Genomic DNA, 27254 nt, shown 5'->3' on the forward strand with positions numbered 1-27254 from the left:
AACATGAATGTAGAATGTATGTTGATAGTTGTAACTGAAAACAAGTAATTCGTTCATTCAAACTGACTTTCATTTATAACTTAACACTGAAACGCAACCAAAAAAAAAATTAAAAAGATTACTACACATAATCCCTATAGCATGTTTGACTCAAGCAGCCGTGAATTTGTAACTGAACACTCTTTCACTGCTACTTTCAGATGTAGTTGGCATCACTGTCAAATTGTGGTGAAAGGACGAAACCGCCATTGTTGGATGAGTAACAATAGCTTTGTAATCTCCATGGAAAAGTGAAGTCTCGAAATAACCTTCAGCATTTGTAGTCCCAACCAAATCCTCATGTGTTAATGACACGCGAATTTTGTCCACAACATCTCCAGTAGCTAGATTTTTGAAGTTGTTATCAGTCAAACACATTTTATAACATCCAGTTGGTTTCCATGCTGACCAAATTATTAACCCTTCAACAGCTGGGTGTCCAACTACCTCTTTTATAATTTGATCCAAGAATTGCGCCTTTAGTGTCAAAAAAATTATAATGTTAGAATAATTATGATTAACATCTTTGATTCAGTTTATATGATAGAATATGAGTACCTGATTTGGACTGCTTTGGACGTCCAACTCAGTGATCCAAATAGGCAATTTTGCTGAAGCAAGTGTATCGATTGCGGACCTAATATAAGCCTGGTTAGGAGTAATAAAATGTCCTTCCAACCCAATTCCAAGAGAACCTTTATACCCTCCTGCTCTTATTTGTCTAATCTTACTAAGATAATTGGCTGGTGATGAAGCTGCATCGCGTTGATCTTCTATCGTATTAAACTCATTCAAGAACAGAGGTGTTTTATTATCAAATTGTGCAGCCAAACGATAAAAGGTAGCAGATGCACCTGCACCGAGTTTACTCTCAAAGAAATTGAAGTGAAGGTTTTCATTCATAACATCCCAATGAATGACTTGGCCTCTGTATTTCGCGACAACTGAACCAACTCTTCTTCCAGCAGCAACTGAGAGTTGTTGTGAGGATAGCGAAGGGACCCAATTTGGCTGAAATTTTGGGTCATCCCAAAGTATATTATGGCCTCGAATACTGACACCTTTCCTCTTGCATAAATTGACCATTGCATCAGAAGTTGAGTAGTCTACTTTGCCTTGAGATGTTTCAGTACTGTACCATTTCATTTCATCCTCAAATACTGTGTACTTGAATCTCGAGAAGAACCAATTTTGGTAAGCGTTGTTGTTAAGAATGTTTTTGTTGATTGCACAACCAAATGGGAAATTGGCTCTTCCTTGTATCAAAGAGATTGTCGCATTAGGTAAAGCCTTGCCTTGCGAGTCCACTACTTGAATTGCCACTTTGCTTTTGCGTACCTACATAATATTACAAGAAATGAAATCGAACAAATATATAAAGTGAAGAAGAGCATAGAGTAACAATATTTCAAATTAATTGGTGTGTACCTTTTCAATGGTTTGAGTTTGATGAGACGCCCACTCTTCTTGGCTAAATGGTTGTACTGAAATACTGTCTATCCATATGTCAACTGCTGTATTATTAGTCTGGGAAAAAAGAAGGATTGTGAATAACTAAAGATATTTTTATGATAAACACCAAGCAGTAACAAAAATGGTAACTAGTCATACAGGGGAAAAAATTTCTATGACCTCAAAATGGAGTTGAGCAAGAGCAGAAGCATTGACAACTAAGCCACCCTTAAACATAGACCAACAACCAGATTTAGCATTAGCCCAAGCAGCATGTTGAAAACCACTTTGTGTCTTGAAAATGACTGCTACAGTGGCATCATCACCATGGTTCACTTGTACCCATCCTTAAAATTAAACATAATATATTAGAAAAAATTAATCTAAATCGTCGTTCACTTATGTAAGTCAAAAATTGATATTATTTGTACCAGAAACTACGTAGAACTTGTCTTTATCCAATTGAAACTCTTGTGAAAAACCATGATACGGTCCTTTCCTCTCTGAGGCAACGATGAATGTATTTCCATCGCTTGAAACATTGTTCTCAACTTTAGCAACTCCCTGAACGTCCCATCCATTTAATCCATCATTAAATTCTGGATTTGTCACGATCCCTCCATTATATTGAGGTTTAAGAGGAGTTTTCAAACACTGAAACACATATTAAGGACCATAAAAAATAATTAGTAATCACTAATCAATAAGCTAAGCAACAAAAGAAAAAAAAAGTTAAAAGTAAGAAATTATGCCTCCGCTGAAAAACTATAGTCATAATCTAGCGCATGGACTTCAAAACCTGTCAAACATAAAAAAAAATTAAAGTCATAAGATAACATAAACTTGTTTTTCTAGAGAAAAAAATTTCAAAAATTCAATCAATCATATATGAAAAAAAGATAGTTTTTTTACAAACCTATCGAGATGAGCAGCAAACAACATAATACAAGAACTACACACTCTCGTTTCATAATGTCCAGGAAAAATAATCTGCATTTTCAAATGTACAATTATTATATAATTCTGTTATATACATTATGATGAGAAATTTAGTATATGTTAGATCACAATAAAGAAAAAACGAACTTTTAAAGATTTTAGTTTGAAGTTACAAAGTATTAAAAACATACCATTTCATATCTATGCTAAATTTAACAATTTAATGAAATATAATCATTAAAAAAATTCCCTCTACCACTCCCCGCCAAACAAAGAAAATAATCTAGAGAACTAAGAATTATTTCAACTTACAGTGATAAAATTTAACACGGTAAGTAATGATATTTTTGAAATGTTCAACATCAACACTATTTATAGTGTAAAACTAAGCTTTAAATTGAATTAAAATGACTAAATCGGAATATATTTTAGGCAAATCAAACAAGGATTAGGGAATTGATTAGATATAATAGAATGACGAATTAACTCGATAGGAGGAAGAATAGGAATTTAATTAGATAAGAGAATGAGTTTGAATATTTTGTTTAATTTCCTAGTAATTAAATTAAAAAATATATGTATTCAAATGTTTGATATGCTAAACTGATTGTTTTAGCAATTACGAAATATATTACTCCACTATATTTGCTAATAATGATTTTCTTCTTAAGTAGCTAATATTATTAAGAAATTCAAAATCATTGTTAAAATATATTTTTGCTACATAATGAATTATTCAAACTACCTTATTTTTTTAGTAAAATATCTAAACATATTTGCTACTTTAATTCATAAAATTTGTTAGATTAAATATTTAAATTTATTTATATCGGCCCGCACGAGTCTAGTACTAATTCTATAAAAATATATCTTAAATTAGTTACTTCTATGGAAATTACTAAAGATTAGGGAATTGATTAGATAATAGATAAAGGAATCAATTAGATATGAGCAGGATTAGGGAATTAATTGGATAAGATGTTAGTTTGAATATTTTATTTTCTGGTAACTGAATTCTAAAACTATTCAAATGTTTTATATCATAAGGTGAATTTAAATATCTTAGCAAATGTGAAATATTATATATTTGTTAAGAATGATTTTATTTTTTATCAAACAAGGTCACCTCTTAAATTTTGAATATCATTGACAAAATATATTTTTGGTGTATGAATTATTCTAAATACCTTAATCTATAAAATATAAACATACTAACTACTTTAATTCATAAAAAATTTTATGATTAAATATTTAAATTTATTTATATCGGCTGCACGAGTACTAGTACTAATTCTATAAAAAGTATATTTTAAATTAGTTATTTGTATGGAAATCACTAAATAATAGGGAATTGATTAAATCATATATCATATATTACTAAAAGCATGAACAAAAAAGTTGAAAGTTGAATTACGGTTTTACCCTTTCCATAAATTAAATTATTATAAAATATTTAAATATTTAATTGTATAAATTTAATTAAATGTTAATGACTTTTAGACTTCCTAAGATTAATTCCTAATTAAATATCTAATCTATTAATATTTATCATCTATAATCTATATGTATATAATAATTATAATTTTTTTAAAAAAAATCTTTACCTAAATTTCTTTTCTTTTCCTCCTCTTATAACTTTTTCCTTAACGCCTCTCATGAATAATATAATTGATGTGGATAAAGTATTATCCTTTATGATAAATAACGAAATTTAATAATTTAAAGGGTGCAAATCTACAAAATGGAGACGCACATTGATAATGTCCTCTTGATTATTATTAAAGAATGACTTTAGCTTCACAAATTTAAATTCATTAATGTTTAATTACATGATAAGAACTTTAGTTGTTCTTTTTACATGGTTTGCTAACTTTAATTTTTTTCCTTCATATTCTTCATTTATTTATTATTACTTTCTAATTACTTATTTAACTTTTATACTCTTAATATTCATGACTCTCATCTTTTCATATTCATAACCTCCAAATATTTAAACTAAAACTTTAAGATATCTTTTGATATTCCTTCTATTCTATTTATATAAATTCAACTTCTTTATCTCATGAAACCCCTATCAAGATTATTAGGCTATTATTTTTATTCTATAGTAAAAACAGATGATGAAGACTCTTGAATTTTGATAGGATATAAAAGGAGTCGATAAAAACTCAGAGAGTTATGTACTAATTTTGTACTTATTTTTTCATCTATTTATACATCAATCTTATAAGAATAATGTCTATATTGTATTTTTTCTTAAATATTCTGTTTCTTTTTATCTTTTTTTCACTCTGTTAGACTTTTTAATTTAGTTTTCTATGAATGTTTTATTGCCGTAAGTCTTTGAATTTTGTAATTGATACATTTTATTATTCATTACAATTTACATATATATTCCCATTAGATTTTAGTCATTCTAACGTATCTATAAAAATTCACATGAAACACACGTGCGAAGCACGTCCTCAGAAACTAGTAATAGATAAAGGCATCAATTAGATATGAGGAGGATTAGGGAATTAATTTGATAAGATGTTAAGTTTGAATATCTTTTTTTTTTGGTAACTGCATTTTTCAACTATTCAAATGTTTCGTAAGGTGAATTTAAATATCTTAGCAAATGCGAATAATTATATATTTGTTAAAAATGATTTTATTTTTTTATCAGGAATTTTGAATATCACATGCCAAAATATATTTTTTCTACATAATTCATATATATTTTTATTTATATTGGCCAGATCCTATTTGAAATTTTGAATGATGTTATAAGTTACGATTTAAACATTCAAAAGCCCGCTTTTTGACTATTGAATTATCTTTACTTTTTAAATATTTAAAAGTATTTTTATATTTATCTGAGCACTACAATAAAACTTTAAAGTTATTTTGGGCTTAATTCTCGTCGATTATACAATTTCATTTCGTTCTTGAATCTTGATGTTGTTAAGAACAGATCAGGATATTAATTTACCTTTTTAGTGCTTCGATATTTGATAAAATTTCCACTTTTAGCCTCCTGAGAAAATTATTTTACTGATGATATGTTGTATGCCCATAACTCAATGGCTATTGGCTAGATGTATTGTTGGCATATACTATATAAACTAAAATGATTTAACAAGTTGAATTGGGACAACTAGCTAGGTTTTACTGACATTTGATCGAAATATGTTTGCGTCAACATGTTGATAATAATAGAAAAAGAGTCAATTCTTTCATTAAATTTTTGAATTCGTCATAACATTATTTATAGATTTACTATACATATTCTCTATGACCAATAATAGTCTTATGCAGCAGTAAATTTGTAACTCAATGATAATTTCTCATCACTTTCAGCCATGGGTGTAACTGTCAAATTGTGGTCAAAGGACGAATCCGTTATGGAAGGATGAGTAACAATGGCTTTATAATCTCCATGAAATAATGAAGTCTCGAAATAACCCTCGGCATTTGTAGTCCCAATCAAACCCTCATGTGATAAACTCGTACGAACTTTGTCCACGACATCACCAGTGGGTAGATTTTTGAAATTGTTATCAGTTAAACACATTCTGAAACATCCATTTGGTTTCCATGCTGACCAAATTATTAATCCTTGAACTGCTGGGTGTCCAACTATCTCCTTTATAACTTGATCTAACACTTGTGCCTGCCAAAAGGGGGAAAAAATTGTTACAACTATTATGGAATATATATTGTGTATTCATTGACGTAATTTAATCAATTTACCTGATTTTGCTCTGGTCTAACATCTAACTCAGTGATCCACATGAGCAATTTTGCAGAAGCTAGTGTATCGAGTCCGGCCCTGATATAAGGTATGGACGGAGCACCAAAATGTCCTTCTAATCCAATTCCAAGAGGACCTGCGTACCCTCCTGTTCTCACTTGTTTTATCATACTAAGATAATTAGCTGGTGACGATTGTCCGTCACTTGGCACTTCTATGGTATTATAATCGTTCAAAAACAGAGGTGTTTTGTTATCAAATTGTGAAGCCAGACGATAAAAGGTAGCAGATGCACTTGGACCAAGTTTACTCTCGAAGAATTTGAAGTGAAGATTTTCATTCATGACATCCCAATGAAGAAGTTGGCCTTTATATTTCCTAACAACGGATGCAACCCTTTTTCCAGCAGCAACAGAGAGTTGTTGTGGAGACAATGCAGGGACCCAATTTGGCTGAAATTTTTGGTCGTCCCAAAGGACATTTTGGCCTCGGATACTAACACCTTTGCTCTTGCATAAATTGACCATCGCATCAGAAGTTGAGTAGTCTACTTTGCCTTGAGTATTTTCATTACTGTACCATTTCATTTCATCCTCAAATACTGTGTACTTGAATCTCGAGAAGAACCAATTTTGATAAGCATTATTGTTGAGAATGTTTTTGTTGATTGCACAACCAAATGGGAAATTAGCTCTTCCTTGTATCAAAGAGATTGTCGCATTAGGTAAAGCCTTGCCTTGCGAGTCCACTACTTGAATTGCCACTTTGCTTTTGCGTACCTACATAATATTACAAGAAATGAAATCGAACAAATATATAAAGTGAATAAGAGCATAGAGTTATAAATTTTTCAAAGTTCAATTTTGTACCTTTTCAATGGTTTGAGTTTGATGGGATGTCCACTCTTCTTGGCTAAATGGTTGTACTGAAATATTGTCTATCCATATGTCAACTGCTGTATTATTAGTCTGAGATAAGGAAAAAGATTGAAAAGATCATTATTCATATGATAAACACCAAGCGATTACAAAATTGGTAACTAGTCAAATAGATTTGATGAATGAGGGAAATTAATAAATTTCATCACCTCAAAATAGAGTTGAGCAGGACCAGAAGCATTGACAACTAAGCCACCCTTGAACATAGACCAACAACCAGATTTAGCATTAGCCCAAGCAGCATGTTGATAACCACTTTGTGTCTTGAAAATGACTGCTACAGTGGCATCATCACCATGGTTCACTTGTACCCATCCTTAAAATTAAACTTAATATATTAGACAAAATTGATCTAAATCGTCGTTCACTTATGTAAGTCAGAAAATTGATATATTTTTACCAGAAACTATGTAGAACTTGTCTTTGTCCAATTGAAACTCTTGTGAAAAACCATGATACGGTCCTTTCCTCTCTGAGGCAACAATGAATTTATTTCCATCGCTTGAAACATTTTTCTCAACTTTAGCAACTCCAAAAACAGCCCATCCATTTAATCCATCATTGAATTCTGGATTTGTCACGATCCCTCCATTATATTGAGGTTTAAGAGGAGTTTTCAAACACTGAAATGCAAATTAAGAACCATAAAAAATAATTAGTATACGATAAGCTAAGCAACAAGAGAAAAAAAAAAGTTAAACAGTATGAAATTATGCCTCCGCTGAAAAACTATAGTCATAATCTAGCGCATGGACTTCAAAACCTGTCAAACATAAAAATAAAGTCATAAGATAACACAAACTTGTTTTACTAGAGTAAAAAAAATTCAAAATATTTAATCAGACATACATGAAAAAAAGGTATTTTATTTTTCTAAAATTATTATACAAACCTATCGAGATGAGCAGCAAACAACATAACACAAGAACTGCACATTCTCGTTTCATGATGTCCATGGAAAAATAATCTGCATTTTCAAATACACAATTACTATATAATACTATTATATATATTATGAAGAAAATAAAGGAAATGTATGATGAGAAATTTAGTACATGTGAGATCGCAAGAAACAAAAGAACGAATTTTCAAACTGAGATTGAAGTTACAAAGTATTACAACATTTTCTTTCATATCTATGCTAAACCTAACAATTTAATCAAATATAATGATTAAAAAAATCATTATTTTGATATAAAACATCAGTTGAGTAAAAAAAATTCCCTCCAAACAAAGAACTAGAGAACTAAGAATTATTTTTTAACTTACAGTGTTAAAAATGAAGTAATGATATTTTTTAAATGTTCAACATCAACACTATTTATAGTGTAAAACTAGGCTTAAAATTATTTTGAATGACAAAAACGGAACATATTTTAGGCAAATCAAACAAGGATTAGGGAATTAATTAGATGTAATAAAATGAGGAATTAACTCGATAGGAGGAAGAATAGGAATTTAATTAGATAAGAGAATGAGTTCGAATATTTTGTTTAAAAATGATATTCTTCTTATTTAGGTGATATTATTTCTGAAATTCAAAATCATTGCTAAAATATATTTTTGCTACACATTGAGTTATTTCAAATGCCTTATTCTATGAAGTATCTAAACATTTTTGCTACTTTAATTCATAAAATTTGTTAGGATTAAATATTTAAATTTATTTATATCGGCCGCACGCTAGACTAATTCTATAAAAATATATTTTAAATTAGTAACTTGTATGGAAAACACTAAAGAATAGGGCATTAATTAGATAATAGATAAAGGAATCAATTAGATATGAGGGGGATTAGGAAATTAACTGGATAAGATGTTACGTTTGACTATTTTATACTTGGTAACTGGATTTAAAACTATTCAAATGTTTCATCAGGTGAATTTGAATATCTTAGCTAATGCGAAATATTACATATTTGTTAAGAATAATTTTATCTCGATATCGCTTTTTAAATTTTGAATATCATTGCCAAAATATACTTTTGCGACATAATGAATTATTCCAAATACCTTAATCTATAAAATATCGAAACATGTTTGCTACTTTAATTTATAAAATTTGTTATGATTAGATTAAATTTAATTATATCGGGCGCGCGAGTACTAGAACTAATTCTATAAAAATATATTTTAAATTAGTTTTCCGTATGGAAATACTAAAGATTAGGGAATTGACTAGATAATAGATAAAGGAATTATGAGGACGATTATGGAATTAATTGGATAAGATGTTACGTTTGAATATTTATTTTTTGATAACAGAATTTTAAAACTATTAAAATGTTTTATATTATAAGGTGAATTTAAATATGTTAGCAAATGCGGAATATCATATATTTGTTAGCAATGATTATCTTTTTATGAGGTGATCACCTCTTAAATCTTGAATATCATTGTCAAAATATATTTTTGCTACATAATAAATTGTTTCAAATACCCTATTCTATAAAAGTCTAAACAAACGGGTTAGCACTAAGAGCCTATTAAAATTTTGAATGACATTATAACTTATGACTCATGTCCGTATAGACTTACAACTTTTGACTATTGAATTATTTTTATCTTTTTAATTTAAAATAAATATTTTTTTTATTCGAATACTACACAAAAAATTTAAAAGTTATTTTGACTTAATGATCGTCCATCATACAATTTCATTTCTTTCTTAATAGTGATGTAATTGGAATTTTGCAATAGAAAAGGATCTTGTATCAAAGAAATATATATTTCTATTTATTTACCTTTGCATGCTTTGATATTTGATGAATTTTTCACTTTTAGCCTCTTGGGAAAATGGTTTTACTGATATCTTGTAGTGCCCATAGGCCATAACTCGATGGCTATTTGGCTAGATGTATTGTTGGCTAATACTATATAAATAACAATAAGTGAAAATGATTAAAAAAAAGTTGAATTAGGACAACTAGCTAGCCATCACAATCTGTACAAAAATTTATTTATACTTTTATTGAAAGAGTGCTAAAATTTACTACATATATAACTAACCTCAAATACCTGAAGTACTGAGTCAGAGATAGGCAAAACAATGATCAATATAACACACCACACTCTTACATAATTTTATTTAGGTATTTTTTCCAATCAGAGCTATATATAACTAATAAATGAAGTACTTATTTTAGAAAATATTTTGTAAGGCATCTCAAAATATGTTTGCGTTAACATGTTGATGATAATAGAAAAAGAGTTGTTCTTTCATTCAACTTTTGTATTCATAACATTATTTATAGATCTACTATACATATACTCTGTATGGTCTATAATAGTCTTATGCAGCGGTAAATTTGTAATAATTTCTCATCACTTTCTGCTGTGGGCGTAACTGTCAAATTATGGTGAAAGGACGAATCCGGCATGGAAGGATGAGTAATAATGGCTTTATAATCTCCATGGAATAATGAAGTCTCGAAATAACCCCCGGCATTTGTAGTCCCAATCAAACCCTCATGTGATAAAGTTGCACGAGCTTTGTCCACAACATCTCCAGTGGGTAGATTTTTGAAATTGTTATCAGTTAAACACATTCTGAAACATCCTTTTGGTTTCCATGCTGACCAAATTATTAATCCTTCAACTGCTGGGTGTCCAACTATCTCCTTTATAACTTGATCTAACACTTTTGCCTGCCAAAAGGGGGAAAAATTGTTACAACTATATGGAATATATATTGTGTATTCATTGACGTAATTTAATCAATTTGCCTGATTTTGCTCTGGTCTAACATCCAACTCAGTGATCCACATGGGCAATTTTGCAGAAGCTAGTGTATCGAGTCCGGCCCTGATATAAGGTATGGACGGAGCACCAAAATGTCCTTCTAATCCAATTCCAAGAGTACCTGCGTATCCTCCTGTTCTCAGTTGTTTTATCATATTAAGATAATTAGCTGGTGATGATTGTCCGTCATTTGGCACTTCTATGGTATTATATTCGTTCAAAAACAGAGGCGTTTTATTATCAAATTGTGAAGCCAGACGATAAAAGGTAGCAGATGCGCTTGGACCAAGTTTACTCTCGAAGAATTTGAAGTGAAGATTTTCATTCATGACATCCCAATGAAGAAGTTGGCCTTTATATTTCCTAACAACGGATGCAACCCTTTTTCCAGCAGCAACAGAGAGTTGTTGTGGAGACAATGCAGGGACCCAATTTGGCTGATATTTTTGGTCGTCCCAAAGAACACTTTGGCCTCGGATACTAACACCTTTGCTCTTGCATAAATTGACCATTGCATCAGAAGTTGAGTAGTCTACTTTGCCTCGAGTATTTTCATTACTGTACCATTTCATTTCATCCTCAAATACCGTGTACTTGAATCTCGAGAAGAACCAATTTTGGTAAGCATTGTTGTTAAGAATGTTTTTGTTGATTGCACAACCAAATGGGAAATTGGCTCTTCCTTGTATCAAAGAGATTGTCGCATTAGGTAAAGCCTTGCCTTGCGAGTCCACTACTTGAATTGCCACTTTGCTTTTGCGTACCTACATAATATTATAAGAAATGAAATCGAACAAATATATAAAGTGAAAAAGAGCATAGAGTTATATATAATTTTTTCAAAGTTCAATTTTGTACCTTTTCAATGGTTTGAGTTTGATGAGACGTCCACTCTTCTTGGCTAAATGATTGTACTGAAATACTGTCTACCCATATGTCAATTTCCGTATTATTGGTCTGGGAAAAAGTAAAGATGGAGAATAACTAATTAACGATATTCATGTAATCAAGTTTATTATTATAAATATGATTAATGATATCGATAACTAATTATTTTTTTTTACCTCAAGATAGAGTTGAGCAGGACCAGATGCATTGACAACTAAACCGCCCTTAAACATAGACCAACAACCAGATTTAGCAATCCCCCAAGCAGCATGTTGATAACCACTTTGTGTCTTGAATATAACTGCTACATTGGCATCATTGCCATGATTCACTTGTACCCATCCTAGAGATTAAATATATCTCATTTGTCATTCATCAATACTTAAACTAAAAATAATCAGACGAATATATAAGATATGTATATACAATTCACGTTATAATTGTTGAGAGTAGTACCAGAAATCACATAGAACTTGTCTTTTTCCAATTGAAACTCTTGTGAGAAACCATGATATGGTCCCTTTCTCTTTGAGGCGACGATGAATTTATTTCCATCATTTGCAACGTTGTGTTCAATTTTAGCATCCCCGGAAAGGGTCCATCCAGTTAATCCGTCATTAAATTCTGGATTTACCACTATCCCTCCATTATATTGAGGTTTAAGAGGGCTTTCTAAACACTACAAACATAAATTAAAAGATCATGACAAATGATCAGTAATTAGTTAGCTAATGAACAAGACAATATATTAAGTAAATTTTTCTATTCTTGTAAATGGCTTAAAGCAGAAAAAAAATATATATATATACATCGGCCGTATAACTGTAGTCATAGTCCTTCGCATAAACTTCAAAACCTGCCAAACATATAACAATAGAGTCATAAATTAACATATGTCATAAAAAATGTATGAAAACTTCGAAACTATTTTTCTTCGTACCAAACAGACTTAAATGAAAAAAAGAAGGAGATACAAACCTATTGAAGCAAGCAGTAAATAATATGACACTAGAACTAGAACTTGTCTTTTCATGATACCCATAGCAAGTAATCTGCATTTACAAATAGATAATTGCTATGAGGAGAAAATTAGTGTAATTTATTATCTAAATCTAACAATTATATAAATCACAAAAAAATGATAGTGAAAATTTTGATGTAAACATTAGTTGAGTAAATAAATTCCTTGTACTGCTCCTCTCCTTGGGAACTAAGAATTACAAATAAATTACATTTACCTTGAGATGGTGTTAAAATGCAAGTAATGATATGCATGAAGTGTTCAACTTCAGTATTATGTATAGTGTGTAAGAGTTTACTTGGCTTAAATACAATTGATTACGAATGAAAATCAATTATTTTTTTTATTTTTTGGGGGGGATTCAAAGTCAAAGATTTTTAAGTTTTATTAAGGTATATTTTAAGATGAGTTAATTTGTGTACATGTATGTCTTTAAATTTTGACCAATTACTAATTATTATCGTGAATCCAACTCTTGAGGAAATGGACAAACCTAAATATTTTTCTGAATCAAAATAATAAATGGAATTGATTGTTTAAGCCTTAAGGTATATCTATATTAAGTTCTACAACCTTAGCCATAATTTTTTTTCATTTTTTAAAAATTTAAATTCCAAATCAGACCTCTTTTTGGCTCACGACATAAGTGTTTATTCTAAATTGATCCCAATTTTTTGTTTATAATAAAAAAAAAGGGAAAACTTTTTTAGTTACATTGTATTTGATCAAATTAAATTCCTAATTATAATTATGCATTAATAACTTGTGAGTGTGGATTTATAAAACAATTTGGCTAAGTTATAGTGAAATTTCTCACCAACGTAACACGCATATGCGTATTAGATGAGTCCAGAGTCTAAAGAGTATTAAATGTTAATAAAAATTTCAAAATGGTATATGAATATTTATTTTAACCAAAAAGGCAAAATCGCTGGAAGGGCAGCGATTTCGCCTGCTGAAAAAAAGTAAAATCGCTGCCTTGGCAGCGATTTCTAAATTTTTTTTTAATGATATTTTAATAAATCGCTCCCTAAGGAGCGATTTTCATAATTTTTTATTTAAAATTAAAAAAAAATAAAAAAATTAGGAGCAAATCGCTGCAAGTGCAGCAATTTTTCTCCAATTTTCTTTTATATTTTTTTAAATCAATTTTTTAGAAAAATTTTAATTGCTATTTATTTTAAAAAATCATTAAAAAAATTATTTTGGAATAAGTAGTAGAAAAATTTAAAATTAAAATTTCTTAAAAATTTAAAATTTAATTTTAAAAATTGTAAAAAAAAGAATTAAAAAAAATTGATTGGAAAAAAAAATTGGAGACAAGTTTTTTTTTTAATAAATAATTTAAAAAGTTAAAGAAATCGCTGGTTAGGCAGCGATTTATTAAAAGTTATTAACAAAAATTTGTTTTGGAAATCGCTGCTAAGGCAGCGATTTTACTTTTTTCGGCAAGCGAAATCGCTGCCCTTCCAGCGATTTTTCCCTTTTGGTTAAAATAAATATTCATATAACGTTTTGAAATTTTTATTAACATTTTATACCCTTTAGGCTTCAGACTCCGTATTAGATATCATTTTAAAGAAACAATGTTTCATTTTGTAAAACGAGAAGTTACACAATAATCATAATATCATTATAATTTTTTTAAAAGAATCAAATTTGGTTATTTAGACGTGCATATATTTAACTTTCAATTAATTAAAATATGTTTCTTTTGGACCCCTTTATACGAGAAAATGTCAAATAAGGTATAACAGTACAAATTTAATAGAACACACTAATAATTCATCAAGTTTATGAAAATTCAAGTAGAAGGATTCAAAAAAGCACATATAAAACAATTAAAGATAAAAATATGCTTAACTAGAAATTTATTGCGGACACACCATTACACCAATATCAAATTAAATTTATCTATTAGAACCAAAATCAATACTTAATTTAGAGTAAATAGTGTCAAACAAAAATTGTGTAATGTGAATTTTCCTTTGTTTCATCCTTTTGTGCTTCCACCTTAAGTTTCTGAGTCATCAAGGCATATGTTTGTTTTTCATGATGATTGATTTCAACTTGATATTCTCCATGAAAAAGTGAAGTTTCAATAATGCCATTTTCATTAGTAGTACCAGAAAAACCTTGATGACTCCATTCTTTAATAATCTTGTCAACAATATCTCCAGTAGCCAAATTCTTGAAATTATTATCAGTCAAACACATTCTGTAACATCCTTTAGGACCCCATGGTGCCCATATCATTATTCCTTTCACTCCTGGATGTGCATGAACCTCCCTTATGATTTCTTCCAAATATACCTCCTGTCCAATTTTAAAGATTAATTTCGTGTATGATTACTGAATTTTATTCACTATAAAACAAATTACAAATTATTATGTATAATCCATGTCAATATAATATAGGCCAAATCTTTTACAGTTGTTACCAAAAAAAATAAAATAGGCCAAACTCATAAACAGATTTTTAAATTTGTTGGATTTTTCTGCTCAGGTACTTCAACTACGTCATTTTCCTATTGAATAATTGAACCACTCATAATTTGTTCCTTTTAAACACCGTTGGCTGATTTTGATTGGCTTTTCTGTTGTAAATGTCTTCAATTGTGTTTGTATAGTAATGATTTTGATTGAACGAATGAAGACAAACTATGTGTTAGTCTCTTTTTTCGTAACGTGTTCAAATGACAACACAATTATTTTCAAACATTTTCACTGTCAATTGGACTAATGAGTTTTAGAACAACACATGTATCCTCTATCAATACCTCTCGCTAAATTTGGTCCCACATCAGCCAACAATGTTTCGAAGAAACAAATTATATATGAGGTTGAATGATTCAATAGGAAAATATCATAGTTAAGATACTTGAGGGAAAACTACCAACAACTTTAGAGATCTGTTTTTTGTATTTGGCCTGTAATAAATGTATAATCAGTATCTGTTGAAAATCGTAAACAGTGAAATTATGTAAAAGACTTGAAAATTACCTGATTGGTGGTGTTTGCAACATCTAACTCGGTGATCCAAATTGGTAATCCAGCTGAAGCAAGCATATCAAGAGAAGATCTTATATAAGGTAAATTTGGTTTAACAAAATGCCCCTGCACTCCAATTCCCAACGGTCCATTATAACCGTGGGATCGAAGATCTCGAATTTTTTCCAAGTACTTTGCTGGATTTGAAGTTCCATCAAATCCATGTTCAATTGTATTGAAATCATTCAAGAATGGAACTGCCTTGCTATCGATTTCATTAGCCTTCTTGTAATAAACAGCAGACGCATTTTTCCCCAGTATGTTCTCTAAAAATGAAAAATGGACGTTTTCGTTCACAACATCCCAGTGAATAAGTTGGCCTAAGTATTGATTCATCACCGAATTTATCCTTCTCGATGCAGCTGTAGCGAGCTGTGCTGGTGAAAGAGAATGCGTCCACGAGGGCATGTTCAGGGGGTTGTTCCAGAAAATGTTGTGGCCGCGGACTTGAATGTTATGTTTTTGGACAAGACTAAGCATGGCATCCGCCATGTTGTAGTCCTGTTTGCCCTGGATTTTCTCGTTGGCATACCATTTCATTTCATTCTCGAAAACCGTGTACTTGAATCGTGATGTAAACCAATCTTGATAGGCTTTATTGTTGAGGATATGTTGGCTTATTGCATTGCCAAATGGGAAATTGTTCTTCTGTTGTGCCAGGGAGACCGTTGCGTTTGGTAATGGTTGGCCATGAGAATCCACTGCTTGGATTTTCACTTTAGCTTTACGTATCTGCAACGTGTTATTATTACAGATTTTTGTAAATACATATACAGAATTTGAAACAAAGTAATTGATTTATGTGAATTCATGACTTCTAAGCTAGATCCAACCCACAGTCAATAAAAATTTACTCGACTCATTTACCTTCTCTGTACTTTGATGTTGATGAAATTTCCATTCCTCTTGGGAAAATGGTTTTACTGATATGCTATCTGCCCATAACTCAATAGCTGTATTGTTGGCCTAGAAATAAATACAAGTGGAAATAATTAAACAAAGTTGAATTTAGTATAACTAGGAAATAAGAATCATACATAGCTTGTTCAAACAATTTATTGCAAGTTTAACTGTACACACTCAAATATGGAGGGTATTAGATGTTAACTAAGATTAAGTTAAAACGCACGTTTATGTATTACGTCTATATTTTTGAATATAAAAGGAACAAAAATAACTCACCTCAAGATATAAGTCCACATGAGCTGAAGCAGTTAGTATTAGGCCACCTTTTAGCATAGACCAGCAGCCAGAACGAGCAATAGCCCATCCAGTACGTTGAATTCCAAATGGTCCTCTGACTGCTAGAGCCACATGAGCATCTATAATTCCATCTGCATGGCTCACTTTCACCCAAGCTGCAAATTATACGAGTGTCAAATGAGCGGGTTAAAATTTATTGAGTAAGTAAAAATTATATCGTAGTACCTGAAGTGACGTAGTAAGTATTTTTTTTTAAGATATATTTTTGGGTAAAACCATGAAGGGGTCCTTTTCTGTTGGTAGCCACAATGAAAGTGTTATTTGTATTATTGGACATCCTAGTGGCTATATTTGCAAATCCAGATTTTCTCCAGCCATTGAGTCCCTCACTGAAGTTTGGATTCACAACTATTCCTCCATTGTATTGAGCACTAAGGGGATCTGCCAAACACTGGAAGCATATGCATGGTAATTTTGTATTAATATTTGTAAAACACAATCGAGCGAGTCACACCTATTACAAGAAGTTTTTTTTTTTTTTTTTTGGCGTCAATATTAGTACAACAAGTTAAATTACACTTAATAAGTATAAAAATATTTATACTATTGGTGTATGTAATTTGAAATCGTATATATAGAAATTTCGAAATTCAAAAAATCTTCCAGGTTCATAAATAAAATATTACTGCGTAAGGTGGGGAAGCGTTTTACCTCAGATGTGAAACTATAGTTATAGTCTTCACCATAAACTTCAACCCCTAAAAAAATGAGAAAGTTGATACATATAATTCATATAAAAGGTTTTGAAATGATGTTTAATTATCAACAAAGCTAGGCTTAATTACGAACCTGAACAACAAACAAGAAAAAAAATCACCAGCCAAGGTAAAAAATATTCCATCTTCACAGTTTCCATGCATGCGTTTTTTTATAAAAAAAAATTGTAGGGATTATTATTGCGAGTTGTTGGACTAAGCTATGATCAATGCATGCATATTTATAGGTAAAACCTGCAAAGTTTGGTATGTATTAACTACTATCAAATTAATAGGTAAAAATTATTTAGTACAGCTAGCTAATTGTATCATTAGTTAGTATTTAAAGATTCTAAGTCAATTTATGTTTGACACGAATTAAAGAATTTCAAGACGACGTTCGATTCTTATGCTAAATTCAAATATTAAAGTAATTGACTGTTAATAATTCTTAATTACTTGTGGAAATTAAGGAAATAAACAAAACTTGTTCATTGTTTGGGTCACATGCATGCAAATGCGGTCTATCTAGGGCATATAATTAAATTTAATTATATGTAAAAACACGGTTATCCTTCAACTTGATTTTGATGGTAAATGTCATTGTCTAGTTTTTGCAATTTTAAAGCATTAAGATACTAATATCATAATAATGGAGTAATCTTAAAGTTATTCGATGGTAGGGTAAAATGAGGTGCGTCGCCAAGCTGGTCCGAATATCATAAAAATAACAATAATATCATGTTTTAATGCATAGTTTAAGTGCTTTTTTTTTGTAATTTCTATTCAGTTAAATACATTTTTCCCTCGTTATGATTATTTATAAAAAAAATTTGAATTTAAATTATATACGCTATTTACATATAAAATACATTACCAAATCATTTTTTACCTATTATAACATAAATATATCTAATTTTCAAGATTACAAATTCAATCTCGTATGTTATCATTCTAATGGAAATATTTGAGTGACAACGTTTAGAAGTTCTTCCAGTCCGCATTAGTAAGTTGCTAGAAAATTTTGCCTCAACTTGCATTAACGTGGATTTTGACAAATGAACATAAAAAATATGACGTCGAGTTTTGTCCCTTTTTGAACAATTCTCTTTCCCTTATACACAAGCACACTTGTTTCATTTGATTGACCACAATAAAAAGTAGTCATTACTTTTTGCATAGTATATAAAACTTAATGGTTAACTCATAACACAAATTAAATAAAAAAGAAGGCTTGGATTAGGACTTGTTTTTCAACTCAACTTTGTCCAATATATTTTTGCTATCAAACATTGAGGATTTATTAATCACTTATTTATTATATAATATCCAATTTCTCATGAGTGTGTGCAATATTGTTTTTTATACTGATTATAATACGTCGATGATAAATAATCTCTACATTATTTTTGTATTTGGAAAAAGTTTATTCATCACATTCAAGTAGAATACATATTGTCTTTATAAATTATTTTGAGGTACAAAATTGTTTTGTTTAAAGCAATGGCGAGAAATGAATCATTAAGCAATGTTTTGGACCTCTGTAACCGGGAAATAAGTACGGGGGTGAAATCTGTGAAGCTCAAAAACTTAAAAGTATGCAAAATATGATTTTAAAAATCGGAAAAGGGCCTAAAATACCCTTGAAGTATTGAAAATGGTACACAATTACCCTCCATCCACCTATTGGCCCCCAAATACCCTTCACATCCACCTTTAGGTCCAAATTTACCCCTTCATTAACAGACCAAAATTAAAAATAATTAAATAATAATTTTTAATTACGTGACACTCAATCATTGGTTGTAATTTAATTATTTAAAATAATTTTAAACCCACCCATTTTAACTAAACCCGCCCCACTTGATCCAATTAAAAAAAAACCCATCTAATTAAAATACCTTAAAACCTTATTCCTCCAATTTTCACATCTTCCATGGACTCCATTGTTTTCTTTCTTCTTCTTCCTGAAGAAAATGTCAGCTTCTTCTTCAAAAGACTCATGTGTTCCTATCATGCCACTTTCATTATGGCAAAGAGGTTGATGGAGCTTCAGAAGCAACGGGATACAGTTCTCTCTTCTTTCTCATCTTACTGTCATCTCAATTTACTTCTATTAAAAAATGTCATCTCAATAATCCTTTACTTTCAATAATCATAATAACTATAAAAACAGCTTATGTGAACGAAGTAGAAGTTTGTCCGAGAGTATTTCACAAGGAGAAAACCAACATAGTCAATCAGGTCACATCATACATTTGGATTATGTGGCAACAGAAATGATGAGATTAGAGAAGATGTTGGCGGTGGAAGNTGGACTCCATTGTTTTCTTTCTTCTTCTTCCTGAAGAAAATGTCAGCTTCTTCTTCAAAAGACTCATGTGTTCCTATCATGCCACTTTCATTATGGCAAAGAGGTTGATGGAGCTTCAGAAGCAACGGGATACAGTTCTCTCTTCTTTCTCATCTTACTGTCATCTCAATTTACTTCTATTAAAAAATGTCATCTCAATAATCCTTTACTTTCAATAATCATAATAACTATAAAAACAGCTTATTCACAACGAAGTAGAAGTTTGTCCGAGAGTATTTCACAAGGAGAAAACCAACATAGTCAATCAGGTCATATCATACATTTGGATTATGTGGCAACAGAAATGATGAGATTAGAGAAGATGTTGGCGGTGGAAGTGCCTCAAAAATTGTTCCAGCTGTACATATGAATCCTAAAAGCCACTGAACACTAGCATAGCTCAGTTCCTCAACGAAATTAGACTCCGAATTAGGTCTTAACACAGACGTTAAAATTTGGATTTGATCTCAAAGCAACTATGCTAANCATTATGGCAAAGAGGTTGATGGAGCTTCAGAAGCAACGGGATACAGTTCTCTCTTCTTTCTCATCTTACTGTCATCTCAATTTACTTCTATTAAAAAATGTCATCTCAATAATCCTTTACTTTCAATAATCATAATAACTATAAAAACAGCTTATTCACAACGAAGTAGAAGTTTGTCCGAGAGTATTTCACAAGGAGAAAACCAACATAGTCAATCAGGTCATATCATACATTTGGATTATGTGGCAACAGAAATGATGAGATTAGAGAAGATGTTGGCGGTGGAAGTGCCTCAGAAACTGTTCCAGCTGTACATATGAATCCTAAAAGCCTCTGAACACCAGCATAGCTCAGTTCCTCAACGAAATTACACTCCGAATTAGGTCTTAACACAGACGTTAAAATTTGGATTTGATCTCAAAGCAACTATGCTAAGGGCAAACTAATGCACGACTAAAGCACATACACTTGTAGGAGGACAAGTGTGTTAACGATAATAAAAGTTAAAATTTGTGGGCTGGCCCGTCAAGTTTTTTAAGATGTGAAAAATATAATTTTTAAATAAAGTGGCATGATAGGAACACATGAGTCTTTTGAAGAAGAAGCTGACATTTTCTTCAGGAAGAAGAAGAAGACAATGGAGTCCATGAAGTTGTGAAAATTGGAGGAATAAGGTTTTAGGGTATTTTCATTAGATGGGTTTTTTTTTAAATTGGGTCAAGTGGGGCGGGTTTAGTTAAAATAGGTGGGTAATGGATGGGTTTAAAATTATTTTAAATAATTAAATTACAACCAATGGTTGAGTGCCACGTAATTAAAAATTATTATTTAATTATTTTTAATTTTGGTCCGTTAATGAAGGGGTAAATTTGGCCCCAAAGGTGGATGTGAAGGGTATTTGGGGGCCAATAGGTGGATGGGGGTAATTGTGTACCATTTTCAATACTTTAAGGGTATTTTAGGCCCTTTTCCGTTTAAAAACTAAAGAGGTGGCGCGTAAAATATTTATCAAATTGGGACAAAATCAAAAGCCGCGGTCTTTCCCCTTTTAGGTGAAAACTTCATCTTCTTGTGGAAGCAACTCAATCAATGGCGAAGAGCGAAGCTTCAGTAGGGAGCGAAGATCCGTCTTCTTCTCGCCCATGGGAATCTTATCACACAGTCTTCACCAATGCCAAAGCAGGTAATTTTTACTTTTTAGTATTTTTTTTATATTTAGGTATTTCCAATTGTTTTATTACAATTAATTGCTTCAATCATCTGTTTTAAGTGTAAATGATCAGCTTAGAATGAAATTGTTTCCAATCGATTGAATGTAAATTGAGTTGATTAGTTGACCTAACTTGTTTAAATTGGTTTCGGATCAATTTTTCTCAAAGTTTAAAATGTTGTTCTATACGAGGTTTTAGTGATTGATGACCGAAATTGTAGGAATGGAAGGAGTGGACAAGGAAAAAGTACAGAGGATAGTGTATGAAATGAGTAAAGGGTCCAAGTATTTTGAGAATGAGGAAAAGAAGGAAGCTTATACGAAGCAGAAAATCGAGAACATGCGTATTCAGTACTCCAAACTCACTGCACAAGATATATCTCATCATCAGAAGGTACTTCTTTTTAATGTCAATTAGGAAAATGGTTATGTTTCAAATGTGTCATGTCAGGGACCTAATTGCCCATTTCTGTCTATCTGTGTTCTCTGCATACATGAATTGATGTGTTTGTGGATGACCAAGTGTATTTGATTGAGTATTTATGATAAAAAAATGTTGTGCTTATTTGTGATGCGTGTAAGGATTTTTTTTTAAAGTCTAGGATCAGTTGGCTGCTGCTCTATGAGGATATACTAAGTGTGCAATTATGAATTCCAACTGTCAGAAGAACAGACTCAATTAGTTTTTTGGTCAGTTGGGATCTGAGATGGGCTGGGGTGGGAATAGAGGTGGATCCAGGTTTTAAATTGTTATGGCTTCAACTTTTAAGATTTTTATTGTTGAATTCTATGTACTGTTACAGTTATGGGTTCAAATCTAATATAAACCCATAGCGTAAGCTATATCTACCGATGGTTCTCTGTTGGAATGCAGTCTGGCTTTAACTGCATAACCAAAACTTTCCATTGAATTTTATATATTAAGTTAGCTTCTTTCCTTTTCTTTTCCAGATTGCTGACAAAAGGATTTTAGAGCTAGAAGCCACACGTGATTTGTCAAGGATCTGGCTACATGTGGATATGGATGCTTTTTATGCAGCTGTTGAAACCTTGTGTAATCCTTCATTGAAAGGCAGGCCTATGGCTGTTGGCAGCATGTCCATGCTTTCCACAGCGAACTATGAGGTTTGACATTCCGATTAATTAGAGATGCTTTCTGCACAAATGTTGCTGGTGGATATTCATGTTTAGCTCATTTATAATTTAGCTTTCAGATTCCTATTTCTGTAAATTATGTTGTTTCTTTGTATTCCTTTTCCCTTTTTCTGAATAACATGTACTTATGCTTTATAGGCCCGGAAATTTGGTGTTCGAGCTGCGATGCCTGGATTCATTGCACGTAAACTATGTCCAGAGTTGTTATTTGTCCCTGTAGACTTTCAGAAATATAATCATTACAGCAACTTAACAAGAAAAGGTTGCATACTGTAATTCTATGGACTAAGTTGTTTTTGATTGGTATGTGCCTAATTATTTGGATTGTTAATCCATCTTCTCATAGTTTTTCAGAAATATGATCCGAACTTTTTGGCTGCCAGCTTGGATGAGGCATACCTAGATATTACTAGTGTTTGCAAAGAGAGGGGCATTACGAGTGGAGAAGTAAGTCTACATTAAATTCTATTCCATCAAAATTTCCTCCCAAATCTTATCTATCTTTGTTTTTTCTTTCCTTTTTTCGGTTGTTCCACTCCTTTAAGGTAGCTAAAGAGCTTAGAGAAAGTGTACACCTTGAGACAGGTCTAACGTGCAGTGCTGGAGTTGCACCAAACCGCTTACTTGCTAAGGTATTGAAAATGAAAATAATTTATTTTAGTTCTTTGTCCTCTTATGAAATTAATATATGCTTTCTACATAGAATCTTTTCGAGGCTTCTACAGGATGCATTAGTTTCTGCATTGACTCTAGGAGGATTATCCAAACTCATTTCTAGGTATGCCTCACCAAAATAGGGAAAGATTGCATCATAATTTTGGAAAACCATGATAGAAAATGGATTGGAAATCCAACTAATTAGACACATTCAGCTATTCACACTTTTTTGTATCAAATGTGGATTTTCGAATAATAGCTTCTTTATTCCGTCTCACAGGTTTGTTCAGATATCAACAAACCAAATGGCCAGTTTGTTTTGCCAAATGATCGAAGTGCTGTTGTGACATTTATTTCTTCACTTCCAATAAGGAAGGTACAGAGAGTAGCTGTTTTGTTTAGGCTCTCTGGTTTGTGAAGTATCTTCATTCAAATTGGGCAGTTCACTTTTGCTTTTACATTTTAGGATGTAGGTCTATAATCTGACATTCAGGAAACTATGTACAGATTGGGGGCATTGGTAAGGTCACTGAACGTATCTTAAAGGATGTCTTTGGAATAGCAACCTGTGAGGAGATGCTGCAAAAGAGTAGTTCCCTTTGTGGCCTGTTTTCTCGTTCTTCAGCAGGTTTGATAATGATACAATCGATCTCTTTATTACCCCTTAATCTGACAAGCACACAACCTAGAAAGTTCAATCTCGATTTGAGCTGTATAATATGATGTTCTGTTGTGTTTGAGAGGTTTTCTTCAAATTTGATCAACTGAAGTGGTCACTGCTTGTGTCCTGAATTTTCCCCTTGATGGATTCTTCTGTATATTGACAACATATCAGTTGCCTTTTTGTTGCAGACTTTTTCCTTTCCGTAGGTCTAGGGCTTGGTGGAACCGATACTCCTCAATATAGGATGAGAAAGAGTATAAGTAACGAAAGAACATTTTCAGCCACTAGCGACGAAGCTTTGCTTTTTCAAAAATTAGGTATGGTTTTAGTTACTGCAGTGTTTCAGATTGCATGACCAATGCATATGTCCCTTCTTCCCCCCCCTCTTTAGATTTTTGAGTATGGAGAAATTTTCATTCTGCTGGAAGCCCAGAAATAATTTACCCTGAAACCAAGTTAATTTTGCTAACTTTGGCTTGCAGTTGATCTATCAGAAATGCTTTCTGCTGATATGATAAAGGAAGGTCTTTTTGGGCGAACATTGACACTAAAACTGAAGACCGCATCCTTTGAGGTACTTCCAACATTTTGCTTTAGTGACTTTTACTACATAGATTTAGGTTATTTCTATATAACATTAGCTGATATAGTCAAGGTCTCCAGATTCGATCTCGAGCGGTGACTTTGCCAAGTTACATAAGTTCAAGTGAGGAAATCTTGAAACATGCTTCAAAGCTGCTTAAGGCCGAATTTCCTGTTTCTTTGAGGCTCATGGGTGGGTACTTAAACATTGTTCAGTTCCTTTTAGAAAATATGGTTGTCTTGTGTGGTTTCCCTTCTCTATATTGCTCAGTGCTATAAATAAGCTGTTATTGTTTTTGTGTGTGGGAATATTAAGATGATTGTGTTCGTGGAGAAAAGCATAAAATATGTGCCTCAAAATACTTAAATTCACATGTGGTTGGAATCATGTACTGATTTATATACTATACCACAATACACTTCAATTTTTTAATTTTTTTCTTTTTAAAAAAGATTATAAGCTGTTGATCAAATATTGGTCTGCTTTTACATCTTAGCGGAGTCATCTTCTTTCCTTCTGCTTAATTACTGCAGATGACGAGTGAAAGGGGGACCTGGAATTTGATGTGTTAATATTTTTATTTGGTTTGAAAAATTCATGATATCAATTGAAATTTGGTAGCAATGTGTAGCTTGAAGTTTGCAAAATTTATTTTCTCCTAATCTTTCTGAGGCTGCTATCGGATTGAAGGAGAGGTTACAGCTACTAATGAATAAAACATTCGAAAGCCTATAATTTCTCTGAAGAAGGTTTACATTATCAGGCAGCGCAAAAGAAGAAGCAAATATAGAGAACAATTCATAGATTTTATTAGTTCCTTAGGTTATTTGGATTTGCTGTTTTATAGGTCTTATTTTGATTTGTATGAGGGGACTTTGCCCTCTTTTACAACAGTGGAGGGGTTTTAAATTTTTATTATTTTGCTTCTATCAGTTTTCAATGCTGTCCCACTCACTTGCCACCATGTTTCTGTAACTTTTAATTTCATTCATTGGTTAATTATGGATTTATGAATGTGCTTTGGGGGCATCAAAAGGCCTAAAACAGAATCCAAACACCATTAATATTATTGTCTTCCCTGAGCTGGAAATGACATGTTCAGCTGTTGCCATTACCTATTTTGATGTTGTTTTATTTGACTGCAAATTTCCAGCATGAGGCATTTTGACTAAGCAGTTGAACTTTTCTATCAGGTCTTCGAATGTCTCATTTCAGTGAAGACAAGAACGGGATTCCACCTGATCCTACACAAAAAACTCTTTCTAGTTTCATTTTTTCTGGAGATGCTTCTGGAGGAAAGACTAGTGATTACAGGCCCTTGGTCTCTAATGTTTGTGATAATACTTTCTCAGTTGATGAGAATTGTTGTCCTACCTACTGCCCTGAGACATCTTGTGATCTGCGTGTCTCTTCAATGGAGAACCAGGCATCAGATTCTACTTACAGTTGCCATGCAATAGGGAACATTAATGAAGAATTTAATGAAACTCTTATACCTCAAAGTAGTGAACCTCAACCTAAGGTATATGTTTTTCTCACCAAAAAGCTAAAGTGCATCTATATGACCAAAGAAAGTAAAATGATTCAAATACTGAGCTTTCTAATTGTCAACATGTCATTGTATTCAGGTTCATGAACCAACCGATACTGATCATACAATAAAGTCTGATAAGGTCGATTCTTATGTGAGACAATTGGAGGCAAGCAGCTGTGATAGATGGGAAGTTGGTGTTAACTGCGCGAATGATGAAGCAGGCTCTGCATCAGATCAGATGCAATTATTTCTTTGGGTGGACGACTACAAATGCTCTATTTGTGGTATTGAACTGCCTCCAAGTTTCATTGAAGAAAGGCAAGAACATTCTGATTTTCATCTTGCTGAAAAGTTGCAAGGTGAAGAATCAGGTAACCACCACAGAAGTTTTATGCCACAACAGAGGTACCTTCTACTTCATGGTGTTGATGAATCATGAATATATTTCCTCATCTAGTTAAATGCCATTGTATCAGTACTGGTGGTGTCATCCTTTTCTTTCCTAATTTTTTGCTAGGGCTGCCCAGAGAGGCCATACTGGAAGCAGCAGTCGGCAGAAAAAGAAACAGAAACCCTCTCCAACTGCTAGCAAATATGTACCAATTGACGCATTCTTTGTTAAAACAAACCAGAATTTTTGAAAGGCATAACATAGTGAAACTCTATTTATTCAGAAGATAATAATAAAATTTTCTTTTTCCATGTACAACACAACATATCCAGTGTGGGGAGGGTGCGGTCTATTTCTTTATCCATGTATTCTTTGTATATAACTGTATAATTGTATATAGTAAAACTCTGCAACAAGTGTTATGGTTAACTTTCACTTGTTTGGATGGTTGTTATCT

The 27254-nt window shown here is 31.7% G+C and overlaps 5 protein-coding genes across 5 annotated transcripts; 1 reads left to right on the forward strand and 4 right to left on the reverse strand.

Annotated features, from left to right (window-relative positions):
• Nucleotides 1-150: 150 nt before the first annotated feature.
• Nucleotides 151-2462, reverse strand: LOC107026123 (endo-1,4-beta-xylanase 5-like). The gene is made up of 7 exons (XM_015226984.2): nucleotides 2408-2462; nucleotides 2244-2290; nucleotides 1923-2145; nucleotides 1672-1838; nucleotides 1468-1566; nucleotides 598-1377; nucleotides 151-516 (listed from the first exon to the last, which is right to left on the reverse strand). Exons 1-7 carry the CDS (start codon nucleotides 2460-2462, stop codon nucleotides 151-153), a joined length of 1737 nt encoding a protein of 578 aa, XP_015082470.2.
• Nucleotides 2463-5722: 3260 nt separating this feature from the next.
• On the reverse strand, nucleotides 5723-6753 carry LOC107026132 (endo-1,4-beta-xylanase 5-like). The gene is made up of 2 exons (XM_027912327.1): nucleotides 6166-6753; nucleotides 5723-6085 (listed from the first exon to the last, which is right to left on the reverse strand). Exons 1-2 carry the CDS (start codon nucleotides 6751-6753, stop codon nucleotides 5723-5725), a joined length of 951 nt encoding a protein of 316 aa, XP_027768128.1.
• Nucleotides 6754-7023: 270 nt separating this feature from the next.
• On the reverse strand, nucleotides 7024-12409 carry LOC107026140 (endo-1,4-beta-xylanase 5-like; the record flags this gene model as incomplete). The annotated part of the gene is made up of 9 exons (XM_015227008.2): nucleotides 7024-7134; nucleotides 7254-7420; nucleotides 7505-7727; nucleotides 7821-7867; nucleotides 10403-10751; nucleotides 10830-11609; nucleotides 11704-11802; nucleotides 11910-12076; nucleotides 12190-12409. Coding segments are annotated over 9 exons (2163 nt in total), but the record flags the coding sequence as incomplete, so codon positions are not given.
• Nucleotides 12410-14683: 2274 nt separating this feature from the next.
• Nucleotides 14684-16647, reverse strand: LOC107031357 (endo-1,4-beta-xylanase 5-like). The gene is made up of 2 exons (XM_015232692.2): nucleotides 15758-16647; nucleotides 14684-15070 (listed from the first exon to the last, which is right to left on the reverse strand). The coding sequence occupies exons 1-2, from the start codon at nucleotides 16343-16345 to the stop codon at nucleotides 14711-14713; spliced, it is 948 nt and encodes a 315-aa protein (XP_015088178.1). The 5' UTR covers nucleotides 16346-16647; the 3' UTR covers nucleotides 14684-14710.
• Nucleotides 16648-21605: 4958 nt separating this feature from the next.
• Nucleotides 21606-27251, forward strand: LOC107011472 (DNA polymerase kappa). The gene is made up of 14 exons (XM_015210994.2): nucleotides 21606-21786; nucleotides 22035-22207; nucleotides 22765-22938; nucleotides 23107-23230; nucleotides 23315-23415; nucleotides 23514-23600; nucleotides 23906-24001; nucleotides 24133-24253; nucleotides 24478-24606; nucleotides 24772-24863; nucleotides 24953-25064; nucleotides 26066-26394; nucleotides 26501-26811; nucleotides 26924-27251. The coding sequence occupies exons 1-14, from the start codon at nucleotides 21693-21695 to the stop codon at nucleotides 27045-27047; spliced, it is 2067 nt and encodes a 688-aa protein (XP_015066480.1). The 5' UTR covers nucleotides 21606-21692; the 3' UTR covers nucleotides 27048-27251.
• Nucleotides 27252-27254: the final 3 nt, after the last annotated feature.

This window comes from Solanum pennellii, chromosome 1, assembly GCF_001406875.1.
Source record: "Solanum pennellii chromosome 1, SPENNV200".
Classification (NCBI taxonomy): domain Eukaryota; kingdom Viridiplantae; phylum Streptophyta; class Magnoliopsida; order Solanales; family Solanaceae; genus Solanum; species Solanum pennellii.

Excerpts from the sequence above, each read along its gene's own strand:
- LOC107026123 (XM_015226984.2), bottom strand. The coding sequence starts at position 2,462 with ATGAAACGAGAGTGTGTAGTTCTTGTATTATGTTGTTTGCTGCTCATC. Across the intron at positions 2,291-2,407 it reads TTTGCTGCTCATCTCGATAG|GTTTTGAAGTCCATGCGCTA; the intron begins GTTTGTAAAAAA and ends TATGTTTGACAG. Across the intron at positions 1,839-1,922 it reads CAAGTTCTACGTAGTTTCTG|GATGGGTACAAGTGAACCAT; the intron begins GTACAAATAATA and ends TTTAATTTTAAG.
- LOC107011472 (XM_015210994.2), top strand. The coding sequence starts at position 21,693 with ATGGCGAAGAGCGAAGCTTCAGTAGGGAGCGAAGATCCGTCTTCTTCT. Across the intron at positions 24,254-24,477 it reads GTTTTCTCGTTCTTCAGCAG|ACTTTTTCCTTTCCGTAGGT; the intron begins GTTTGATAATGA and ends TTTTTGTTGCAG. Across the intron at positions 26,812-26,923 it reads AGTTTTATGCCACAACAGAG|GGCTGCCCAGAGAGGCCATA; the intron begins GTACCTTCTACT and ends ATTTTTTGCTAG.
- LOC107026132 (XM_027912327.1), bottom strand. The coding sequence starts at position 6,753 with ATGAAATGGTACAGTAATGAAAATACTCAAGGCAAAGTAGACTACTCA. Across the intron at positions 6,086-6,165 it reads TTAGACCAGAGCAAAATCAG|GCACAAGTGTTAGATCAAGT; the intron begins GTAAATTGATTA and ends CCCTTTTGGCAG.
- LOC107031357 (XM_015232692.2), bottom strand. The coding sequence starts at position 16,345 with ATGAAATGGTATGCCAACGAGAAAATCCAGGGCAAACAGGACTACAAC. Across the intron at positions 15,071-15,757 it reads TTGCAAACACCACCAATCAG|GAGGTATATTTGGAAGAAAT; the intron begins GTAATTTTCAAG and ends AAAATTGGACAG.